This window comes from Oryctolagus cuniculus, chromosome 18, assembly GCF_051225735.1.
Source record: "Oryctolagus cuniculus isolate XC-2025 breed Fujian yellow rabbit chromosome 18, ASM5122573v1, whole genome shotgun sequence".
In the NCBI taxonomy this organism is placed as follows: Eukaryota; Metazoa; Chordata; class Mammalia; order Lagomorpha; family Leporidae; genus Oryctolagus; species Oryctolagus cuniculus.
In genome coordinates, this window is record NC_142884.1 from 66,851,675 (window position 1) to 66,863,707 (window position 12,033).

General features: G+C 51.4%; 1 protein-coding gene across 2 annotated transcripts in view; it reads left to right on the plus strand.

Annotated features, from left to right (window-relative positions):
• The window catches only part of ST3GAL2 (ST3 beta-galactoside alpha-2,3-sialyltransferase 2), a 52,662-nt gene that overhangs the window by 37,928 nt on the left and 2,701 nt on the right, over positions 1-12,033 (plus strand). For both annotated transcript variants that reach the window (XM_002711715.6, XM_017342358.4), the window contains exons 2-6: positions 163-1,503; positions 4,045-4,238; positions 9,582-9,761; positions 10,980-11,025; positions 11,304-11,423. In XM_002711715.6, the coding sequence (XP_002711761.1) occupies positions 1,165-1,503; positions 4,045-4,238; positions 9,582-9,761; positions 10,980-11,025; positions 11,304-11,423 (879 nt within the window). In that variant the 5' untranslated portion in view covers positions 163-1,164. The remainder of the gene's footprint in view (positions 1-162; positions 1,504-4,044; positions 4,239-9,581; positions 9,762-10,979; positions 11,026-11,303; positions 11,424-12,033) is intronic.

Below are 12,033 nucleotides of genomic sequence, written 5' to 3' on the forward strand. Positions count from 1 at the left end.
TGGATAGTTACTGGGGAGAGCCTTTTCTTTTGTCTACCCTTTGGTTAAGTGGGCGTCTCCTCCACTGCTAGCTTTGTCCCCTCTGGGACTGGGGGGTGGAGCTGGGGGAGCGCCTGTGTGTGTGATTTATCTGCACATTCTTTCTCTTCTCTGCAATTTCAGGGTCATGCTGCGGCAGCCAGGCGCCTGACAAGTGAGGGGGAACCTGCCAGGGGATTACTGCTAGTGCAAGCTGACGGCTGGCCTCAGGGGAGTGGGGATGGGCAGAACAGCCGCCGAGCCTGGGCCAGCATCCCCGGGAAGGAGGCCTGAGCCCTGGCAGGGAGCTCGGCACATGCTTGGCTGACCCAGACTTCGTTGGATGCAGCACCCCGCCGAGCAGCAGCTGTTCTCAGCCCCAGAGGACCTCACAGCGGGTGGAGGAGCTTTGTGACCCCTTGTGCAACTGCGGATGGGGCTGTGAGCACCGAGAGAAGGGACCAACCCCTGCCATGGAAAGAAGAGAGCGGAACCCAAGACAAAGAGGATCTTGATCTTTGAATCAGGATTTTCTGATATCCACGGAGCTTCCTGGTTCTCAGGACTGGGGTCTGATCCTCTCCCGTGGGAGAGGGGTTGGGCCAGGAGGGCCGACCAGGGCGGGGACGACTCTCGCATGGAATCCAGGCACCCCGAAGCCCATGTGCTCTCTGTCGTGGTTGGAGTTCTAGGACTTCCCCGCTGCAGGGGACGAGGGGCTGCCTCGGCGTCTGCTCATGAGCCACAAGGACCCCGACTGCTCCAGACTGGACCATTTCAAGCTGCCAAAGAGGGGGCCCCCCAGAGCTGGCACCCAGCGATTCCAAGGGACTAGAGGGCTGGGATGGACTGACCTTCCCCTGGGCAGGGCAGTGGGAGAGGCAGAGCCTCTGTGGCCCAGCTAGTGACTGAGAGACCTGATGAAGCCCTAACCAGGTGCCCAAGTGGCTCAGGGATAGAGGAGCCCCTTCTGCCTACATGCGCTCTCCTTAAGTTCAGGGAGAGTGTGGCAAGGGACCCTGCCTGGGGCTCGTGTCCCTATGCCCTTTGCACGTGCTGCCAGAACAAGGAGGCTGCACCGTGGCCAGCCCCTCAGTGGGCTGGGAAAGGAGTGGCCACGGTGATAGCCGCTCACCTGCCAGCACCATGAAGTGCTCCCTGCGGGTGTGGTTCCTCTCCGTAGCCTTCCTGCTGGTGTTCATCATGTCCCTGCTCTTCACCTACTCTCACCACAGCATGGCTACCCTGCCCTACCTGGACTCGGGGGCCCTCGGTGGGACCCACCGGGTGAAGCTGGTGCCCGGTTATGCTGGCCTGCAGCGCCTCAGCAAGGAGGGGCTCACAGGCAAGAGCTGCGCCTGCCGACGCTGCATGGGTGACGCTGGCACCTCCGACTGGTTTGACAGCCACTTCGACAGCAACATTTCCCCCGTCTGGACCCGAGAGAATATGGATCTCCCCCCGGATGTCCAGAGGTGGTGGATGGTGAGAGCTGTGGTCCCTCCTCTCCAGGGGTCTGTCCCCTCTGTTTCAGAGTCACTCTTAGAGCCTGCACTTGGATTTGGGCTCTCTTCTGGCTGCCCTGATAATGTAGGAGGGCCATTAGCCCAGAGCCATATACCAGGATCACAGATTATTGAAGGACAGAGTGAGCTTTAGTCTGGAAGGAGAGAGAACTAGTATTTTTGGTGCCTGAAGAAGCCTCGTGTAGACCAGACCCTCCAGCTCAGTCAGGTAGCACAGGACAGAGTATGGGTGCCAGGAGAAAAGATGGAGAGGGCCTTGGCAGTGGGGAGAGGCCTTCCCTGTCCTCAGGAGCAGCCACCCCTTGGCTCCAGCAAGTGCTGCTGTGCAAGGATGCAGCCCACGCTGCTGAATCTTCTGACCTTTTAAGAGAACCCAGAAATCCAGATTTTTTTTTTTGTAAATATCCTAATTTCTAAGTGTTGGCTCCAAGTAATTGTAAACACCAATAAGGCCACTCCCTTGATTTTTTAAAGTTGCTGGAAAAGATTTTCATCTAGACTAGGGTAAGAAAATACTGTAGACCACCCCAGGGGCTAAGGGAAGGGCTGGGGGCCTGGGCAGCTGCTCCTCCCCATCCTTCTGAGTCCTGGTGCCTTTCTGCTTCTTTTCATTCCCTCCACCTGGCGCTGTCATCTCTGGAGATTCACTCCCCAGGCTCCACAGGGCCATCTGGTGACCACCTGTGGCAAGGGTGGACCTATGCCAGTTCTTAACCCAGGCTCCCTGCGTTCCCACTGAGCCCTTGGAAAGCAGCTCATGGTCCCTGGTTTCCCAGACTGGCAAATGGGGAGCACGACGACTTTGCCTTTTTCGCATGCTCAGGGAAGCTGCAAGGGTGAGCACATGTGATGAGGCTCATCCTAACAACTGCAGAGAACCTGTCAAAGTCCCCAAGGACTGAGGTCTGCAGAGCCAAGGTCACTAGGAGCCTCACCAGCCATTCCCAAGACAGCCTGGAGCCCTTGAAGGGTTCTGTCTGTTGTGGGCACAGCCTTCATTTTAAGTGGAAATTCAGAGTTCAGAATGCACAGGGTTTGCCCAGCGGCATGGTCTCAGTGGTGGCAATATGGGGCCAGGACAGGATTCCGGATAGGCCTTCTGTCCACAGGGACTGAATTTGGTTGCTGTTTAAGCACCAAGCATGTTCCTCGGCTGAGACGCATCTTTCCTCTTCCCCCACAACCACTGTCTTTTGCCATGAACTTGAGAATTCTTGTCTCAGAGCCAGGCTCCCTATCCAGGAAGATCCATTCTCTGAGCAGCCACTGCTTACTGCAAACTGATGGAGCTATGGCTCAGTCCACAGAGCATCTTACAGCCCTAGTTTTGACTTTACCAACTGGTAACTCAGGGGCCAAGGCCAGCCCACCTAATGTATTTAAAATGTCTGTGCTGGTTGCCAGCATTTAGAACTCAGGATATTTCACAAGAAGTTCATATTTTCAGCTTCTCTTGAAGAATTGGAAAATTGGGCCTTTCTGAGCTCACCAAACCCCCATGGCAATAATTGGCTGAAATTGCTCCTTTTTTTTTTTTTTTTTTTTTTTTTTTTTTAATTTTTGACAGGCAGAGTGGACAGTGAGAGAGAGAGACAGAGAGAGAAAGGTCTTCCTTTGCCGTTGGTTCACCCTCCAATGGCCGCCGCTGCAGCCGGCGCACCGCGCTGATCCGATGGCAGGAGCCAGGATCCAGGTGCTTTTCCTGGTCTCCCATGGGGTGCAGGGCCCAAGCACCTGGGCCATCCTCCACTGCACTCCCTGGCCATAGCAGAGAGCTGGCCTGGAAGAGGGGCAACCGGGACAGAATCCGGTGCCCCAACCGGGACTAGAACCCGGTGTGCCGGCGCCGCAAGGTGGAGGATTAGCCTATTGAGCCACGGCGCCGGCCTGAAATTGCTCCTTTTGAAGAGGCACCTGGCCTGTTTGTAAGGAGCCCCACCTCTGGCTTCATTTCAGTGACGTCTCTGCCTCACTTCTTGGTTTTGATAACCAGCTGTTTGATTCCTGTTCTTGCTGGTGTTGGTGAGTGCATGGGACCAGTTTTATTCCAGCCATTCTCACTTTGGAAAAAATCCATCCTCCTGTCTACGTTTCCCCTAGGGCTCAAGGAATGGTTCCAGGTATCCAGTGAATGTAGCCCTGGATGCGGCTTCCGTGACCCCGCCTTCCTGCGAAGTCTCAGGGGTGCCCCCTGTAGGCTGGTTGGGAAGGATCCTCTGTGGGAAGTTGCTCTTGGTGGCACAGGCCTGCATGCCCCTGGGAATGTGTTGCATAGCAGCACTTTGACCCCTGAGCCCCTCAGCTGCATCAGAGCAGCTCCATGATTAGCAGGGCACCTGGCGGTGAAACTCAGCCAGAAACGAGAGGGCAGGGTCCTCACTGCCCAGAGAATCCTTGCTCTGTGACAGGCCTGGTCTGTGGCTCAGACACTGGACGGTAAGGCAGGGTGGGGGGGTTGGCCAGAGGCCTTCCCTCCTCTCACTCTCCCTCCCCTCCACAGATGTTGCAGCCCCAGTTCAAGTCACATAACACCAACGAGGTGCTGGAGAAGCTGTTCCAGATAGTGCCGGGCGAGAACCCCTACCGCTTCCGAGACCCCCACCAGTGCCGGCGCTGTGCCGTGGTGGGGAACTCGGGCAACCTGCGGGGTTCCGGCTATGGGCAGGATGTGGACGGGCACAACTTCATCATGAGGTGAGCCCCTGTGGAGCCTGACTGGCCTCCGTGGCCCTGTCTGGCAGGGCTTGGATTGCCAGCTGTTGGGGGTGCTGTGGGACCCTGACTCCCAGAGCTGTGACATACTGCCTTGTCTTCTCTCTCTTGTCTATTTGCAGTGGAGACATAGAATTCCAAATCTAAATATTGTTTAAGTCCCAGACTCAGTTTCCATGGCTTTGAATTCCTCTGAAATTAGCTGAAACTAAACACCTGGCCAGTGTTGGATGAAAACTCCCACCCATTCCCCCCAAAAGTTGGTCCAGCAGTGAGGGCCCCAAAGCAAGCTAGCGTCTTTCTTAATAGCAGTAGTTTATCTTGGCAGGCTCACGGAAGACAAGATGTTCTGTGCAGAAAGAGGAGCTGTCTAGGACTTGCTCTGGGCGGCGTCTGCTTCCCCTCATCTCCAAAGGCTTAGGTTATTTGGGGTCTCATTTATTCCAGAGGCATCTGTGCCCAGCCTTAAGGAAAGAAGGGTTGGAGGGCATTCCATCTGGCAGTGAAGGCCTGGGAATGAACAGAGAGTGGAAGGCAGACTTGTGACCTGAACGTGGGCTTCTCTCTGCTTCTGAACCTGTGTTTTCTGACTTCTCTCCTTGGCTGAGGACAGGAAATACCACAGTGGGGCTCCTTCTGTTCCTCTCCTTGGTGGAGAAGAGCCTTAAGAATAAACATCTGAAAACACCCAGTTTTCACTAGCCTTTCCTAGGATGAGCATTGTAGAAAGACCAGGTTTCCCAGGAGGCAGAAGGAAGGGCTTTGTCTTAGAAACTGTTGCTGTCTCCATAGCAACACCAAGGCAGCAATATGTCTCTGAGGCTTTCAACATTCCTTGCGTGTTGGGAATTAGTGGCAGGTCAAGGAGAAAGGAGGATGCTAAAGTCCATCAAGGACCCCGAAACCACCTGAGGTTGTCCCCCATCCTTCAATTCCTGAATGGTAGGGAGGCAAAGTGGAAGCTGGAGATGGGCCTCTCTTCACCCAGACAGTGGCTGAGTTTTGGTGAATGGGGCATCCACCACTCCAGTGCAGCCCTGGGGCATTAGGGAGCCCTGAAGCACCTGCCTCCTAGGCCGCCTGCACCAAGTGGGAGCTTTCATTAGGCACCTCAGTCATGGGTAGGAAGCTCCAGGAGAAGCCCTGAAGACCCAAAAGGCTTGGCTGCTTCTGACACCTGGTGGCACCAGTCAGGCAATTACAAAAAGAAGGTCACAAACACTCCCTCCCAGGGGGCAGGCAAGGAGACGGGGTATTTTGGAGTGGACCCCAGAGATGCTCTTAGGAAAGGGTCAGTGACCCAGCTGGTAATTGGCTGTCTATGGGTCGATAGGAGCCTGGTGGCAGTGGAATTGACCCTGCATGTTAGTTTGGAACCAACTAGGAGGGCTACCATCCTGGAAGTAAGATGAACACAAAACCTCACTGGCAGGGCTGAGCTGCGTTTTGGTGACATTGAGGCACTACCCCCTGTCCCCTAACTCACCGCCTTCTCCCTCTCTTCTTCCTCCTCCTCCTTCTATAAGTCCTCTGGGCCCTGCTGCCTGCTCCAAAAGGCATTGAGCTGTTTGTACCTCAGCTAGCCAGCAGATCCATCCACAGCTCCCAAAGCAGCACTTGGTGGATGTGGTTATGCCATAAGTACAAGAAGGAATGAAAGGGACTGAACAGCCTCAAACCAAACTGTCAATAAGAGTGCATGTCTACTTTGCCTGTGTCCCCGTGCCCAAGAGCTTCTTTGGCTGCTGGGGGTAGCCAGGGGCAGATAGGTTTCTGGAAGGCTTTGCCTCCCCCACCCTCTTCTCAGAGATTTCAGCTCACCTTCTGGCCCCTTTCCAAGGTCTAGCTTCTCCAGAATGAATCATGCCTCACAACAAAATCTTGTCCCCAAAAGAATGCCATGTTCCTTCCCTTTCCCTTGGAGGCTATGAAACATCTTTTTGGACTTCTTGCTCCATTCATTGCCAGACCCTTGAAAGCTGGCGCCTTGCCAGCAAGCGGGAGAAAAGTGAGCAAGCAGCAGGGCCACCCGTAGTGAGGCAGCAGAGAGAGCCTGGCTGACTTTTCTAGGAGGGACTGTGACAGCTTCGGCTGCCAGTTCAGTGGAGAAGGCAGATGGTAGGTCTTGAGAAACCAGCCTGGGGCACTACGGTCCTTGATCTGCAGGGCCAGCTTTGCCACTGTGTCTCTGCCGAGATGTAGTTTCTCAGATCTTCATGGGAGTGAAGTTGGCCTCAGCTCCTGCCCAGCTCCAGCCCCAGGCAGCTGAGAGACGTTTCCCTACCAGCTCTGACCCCTGCCCCCACCTGGGATTCCTCTCCAACTGCTCTGTTCCCAACATAGCCCCCTGACTTGGAAACTGCATGACAATAACTGTGTGGAGCTGTAGCCACCCTACAAAGTGTTAATAATTATCATGGATGGGAAAGAGACCCATGGACTCCCCTGGGAGATAGCATCTCTGAACCCTAAAGACCAGGAGATGAGCAGGCACCCAGACGGTAGGCAGAGAGCTGTTCATGGATTTGGGGAGAGAGGTGGGATTTAGATCCTTGTCCTGGGGAACAGAGCATGGTAGGTTCTGTAGAAGATTGTGGGCATCTGCTTGAACTGGGCTAGAACTGAAGTGGTAAAGAACACTCATTCACTAGCGGGACTGCATGGCCTCCCACTCTGAGGCACCCTCTACTCCAGCAAGTGAATAGAAAGAGGGGCAGGAAACGCAGTAATGTGACCAGCAGGGGTGGGGCATCCCGGACACACTGTTTCCACATCCTGGACAGCACAGCCTATTGTCCTGGTCAGCACTGGCACTGGGTGTGGAGCAGCAGGAAGTCAGTGTGGGAGCCCATACAACACAGAAGTCTTCACCCAGCCCAGCTCAATGGTGCCAGCCACTGGAAGAACAGGGAATGTTTCTACTGAATTTATTACAGGACTGGCAGAAAAAGCCAGCTGGTGACTTCGCTCCCCACTGTGTCACCAGAGGAGCACCAGGTTAGGGTCACCCCACCTTAATAGTTATGATTCCACGAGGTAGTCTGCATAGGACTGGAATGTCTTCATAATGTTCATAGCAGAAAAGACAAACAGGTTTGTGTTTATTTACCTGTTTAATAAGATGCTGACCTGAAAGGGGAGCCTTGATTTTATTCATCTTGTATTTTGCACAAATTGGAAGAAACTGAACACCTTTGTGACTTGTTAGGATTTCTGGACAGTGGACTGCATATCACCAGGGATAAAGCCCAGGACGGGTTCTGTCAGAACTCAGGACATACCCCCTGTATGTACACCTCCTGGCCTTGGAGGGACAGGACTTAGGGCACAGGAGCAGAGTGGCTAAGGGTGGCATAATAGCTCCTAGGGGCCGAACTTCTTACCGTTTTTTCATCTGCCAGGAGAGGGGAACGCTGTGGAAAGCTGTTCTTTTCCTTTTTGAAAAAAAAAAAAATCATAGGGGCAGACACTGTGACACAGAGGGTTAAGCTACTTCTTGCGACACCCACATCCCATGTTGGAGCGCTGGTTTGAGTCCTGGCACCTGCGCTTCAGGTCTGCTTCCTGCTAACATGCACCATGGGAGGGAGGCAGAATGGAGTTCTGGGCTCCTAGTTTCGACTTGGCAATAACCCTGGCTATTGTGGACTGGAAGAATGAGCCAATGGATACAAGATCTCTCTCTCTCTCTCTCTCTGCCTTTCAAATAAAAATGCAAAAAAAAAAAAAAAAATGCACACACATACTAAAAAAAATCATAAATTACCTGCAGCTTATATGTTCAAGGTGTATATGCAGCATAAATGAATTTCATGTTTAGAGTTGCTTCTGAGTTCCAAAATCTCTCATTATGTTTATGCAAATATTCCAAAATGAAACCCCAACATCTCAAGCTTTTTAGATATGGTATGCTCAGCTTACTTGTTATTAAAAAAGAACATATATATATTCATATATGTATATACATGTATATATATATATGTATACACACACACGTAAGAGTCAGCTTACCTAATCCCATTCCATGAGAGTAACTTAACAACTTTAATATACCTCTAAATTTTTTTCTATTCATATACAAAAGTATGTATTTTTTTTTCTTTTTCTGTGTTACAATTTCTCCCTACTTAGTAGGTACTAGAAACATATTCAAAGAAGTGAGGGCAGGGGGAGACAGTGTTGTGGTGCAGCAGGTTAAGCTACCTGCAATGCTGGCATCCTAGTCTGATGCCAGTTTGTGCCCTGGCTGCTCCATTTTCAATCCAGCTCCCTGCTAATGTACCTAGGGAAGCAGTGGAAGATGGCCCAAGTGCTTGGGCCCCTGCACCCACATGGGAGACCCGGAAGAAGCTCCAGGCTCCTGGCTTCGGATCCACCCAGCTCTGGCCGTTGAGGCCATTTGGGGAGTGAACCAAGCTCTGCCACATTGTGGCACAAGTGCTTCACCTCTCTGAGCCTCGGGGAGCTCCTGTGCAAAGGGTGGGGCTCACAGGATCCACCCCGCGGGGCTGTGGGCAAGCGCTCAGGGGGTCACACATCTCAAGTGCCTGGCGTGGAGCCTGACATAGCCAATGGTGACATTGGCACAGCCAGGGCTGCTGTCTGTGACACCAGCGGCTGGAAGATTTCTCTGTCTCTCCTTCTCTGTAACTTTCTTTCTTTCTTTTCTTTTTTGTTATTTATTTATTTTTATTTGAAAGGCAGAGTTACATGGAGAGAGACAGAGAGAGAGGTCTTCCATCAGCTGGTTCACTCCACAGATGGCCGAAATGGCCCAAGCTGCACCCATCCGAAGCCAGAAGCCTAGAGCTCCCTTCAGATCTCCCACATGGGTGCAGGGGCCCAAAGACCTGGACTATCTTCTGCTTTCCCAGGCCAGAGCAGAGAGCTGGATCTGAAGTACAGCAGCCAGGAAGGACTTGAACTGGCACCCATTTAGGATGGCGGCACTGCAGGCGCTGGTTCCACCCACTATACCACAGTGCCAACCACTGTAACTTTCTTTCAAAGAAATAAAGAAACCTTAAAAAAAAAAAAAAGTGGGATACTGTATAAATATACTAAAAGGTGTTAAAGCAGTTCCTTACAATTTGATTGATTCTACTTTTTAGTAAGGTAAATAGTACTTCAGTGAATATCCTTGGACACGTGTATTTGCACACCTTTGCAACCATCTTTATAGAACAGGTTCCTAGCAATGCAATGGCTGGGTCACAGTGTATACGTCCATGAATGTGTTCGATGTATAGCACCAAGTTGTCCTCCGAAACTGTCATACTGGTTTCCATGGCATTTTATTCTCATGCCACCCTCTTATCTCTGCAGGATGAATCAGGCACCAACTGTGGGCTTTGAGCAGGATGTTGGCAGCCGAACCACCCATCATTTCATGTACCCTGAGAGTGCCAAGAACCTGCCCGCCAACGTCAGCTTTGTGTTGGTGCCCTTCAAGGCCCTGGATCTGCTGTGGATTGCCAGCGCCCTCTCCACAGGACAGATCCGATTGTGAGGCTTCTTGCTGGCTGGGAGTGAAATATGGGTGGCAGGACCACCTTGGGAAGGGTCTTTGCAGGGACTTAGTGTGGAAGTCCTGTAATGAACATTTTGGTCAAGGGGGCCTGGTGAGGAAGAAGGACTCAAACTGTTGAGTGAGCTGAGGGCACCGCTTTCCTTTGTCACTTCTAGTGCCCTGGTGGTGGGAAGAGCAGTCTGGCTTTGTTCTCTCCAGGAGGAAACACCTGGCTGGCAGAGCTCTGCCTTTTGAGAACTTTGTTTGGGGGCAGTTGCCTCATCACAGCCGGGAACTGTGAGAAATCCAGTTCACCAAGCATTTCCTCCCACTTAATTTCTGAAACAGCTTTATTGAGATACAATTTGCAGGTCATGGCATAGAGAGAGTATTTTCACTGAGTGGCATAACCAAATGCACATTTAATTTTAGAACATTTTCATGTTCTAGACATCTTTAAAGATACTCCTGTACCCCTTACCCACCCCATCATCCCCAGGCTTAGACAACCACTGCAAGGCTCTGTGCCTCTGTCTTACCATGTAGTGTTGTGTGGAAAAATATAAAATCTACTGTGTTAACCATTTTTAAGTGTATAGTTGAGTAATGTTACACAGAGTCACCTTGTTGGGTATCTGTGAGCTCTGTCTGGGCTTTTCATCACCTCAGATGTGAACTCTGTACCCATTAAGCAATGTCTGCAATCCCTCTTCAACCTTTGGTGACCTCTATTACTCTTTCCACCTCTGTCATCTGACTATTCTATGTGCCTGATATAAGTGGAATCATATAATACTTAACCTTTTGCATCCTATATCACTTAGCATAAATGAGCCCAAGGTTTGTGTCAGAATATCATTGTTTTTAAAGGTTGAATAGTATTCTATTGTATGTGTAGACCACATTTTGCTTATCCATTCATCTGCCTGTGGGCATTTGAGTTGTTTCTACCTTTTGGCTCTTGTCCCCATATATTTTGTAAACATACAAGTTAGAACTTCCTGACTTACCTCCCTATTTTTATTCTGAATGCCATGGGGATCCACTGAAGGTTTCTGAACAAGCATTGCATTGGTGATCACATTAGGGGAGAACATTCTGGAAGCAGATCAGTTTGGGAGTTGTGAGGCCCTCATCACTCAGGCATGAGGGGGAAGAGAGGCATCTCAGTGCCAGGGGGCCATCTGAAAAGTTATCTTTCTTTTTGCTTGTAGCACCTACGCCCCAGTGAAGTCCTTCCTTCGAGTGGACAAAGAAAAGGTAAGCTTCCCACCTCCTACCCTATCTTCAGCCCCACCTCAATGCAAAATGTAGACCTGACTCCTAGTGTGCTTGGTCGTGTCTCAAGTATGCCCCTGTACCCTTCTAGAACCTTCAGAGTCCCCATGAGCTGGTATGCCTGATCCCAGCAGAGGCCAGAGGACCAGAATCACAAGTTAGCTGGCAGGCGTGGAAGAACTGACAGAAGCTGCTCAGAGCCTGGCTCAAGTCTCTGACCCCCAAAACCTCTAATGCACCTGCTCTCTTTTCCCCCCCAGGTTCAGATCTACAACCCAGCCTTCTTCAAGTACATCCACGATAGGTGGACCGAGCACCACGGGCGGTACCCTTCCACAGGGATGCTGGTGCTCTTCTTTGCCCTGCACGTGTGTGATGAGGTGGGTAGGCCCTGGGCTGGGAGGAGAAACAGCAGAGGCAAGGCAGCCCTCCTCAGATCTTGGCAGTGTCCTCACAGCAATTCTGTTTTGTTTTTAAAGATTTATTTGAAAGAGTTAGAGAGAAAGGAGGAAAGACAGAAAGAGACAGAGATCTTCCATCTGTTCGTTCACTCCCCAAATGGCTGCAACAACCCCAGGCTGGCCCAGGCCAAAGCCAGGTGCTTTTTTGGGGGGTCTCCCATGTGGGTGGTAGGGGCCCAGGGACTTGGGCCATCTTCTGCTACTTTCCTAGGCACATTAGCAGGGAGCTGGATCAGAAGTGGAGCAGCCAGGACTCAAACCTGTGCCCATACACAATGATGACACTGCAAGCAGTGGCTTAACCTAGTGTGCTACAGCACTGGCCCCAGGAAGAATGTGTTTGTAGGTAGAAACTAAATGGCCCTCATTTCCCCTGTTTATAGGCTGTTTAGAGGCATTTCCCAAACTCCATCATGATTTTACCAAATCTGAAGTCACTTTATTAGAAGGCTAACTAAACATGCTGAAAAAGGAAATAAAATACCACTACCACAATTGGTACCACTTGCGGTAAACATAAATAGAAGGG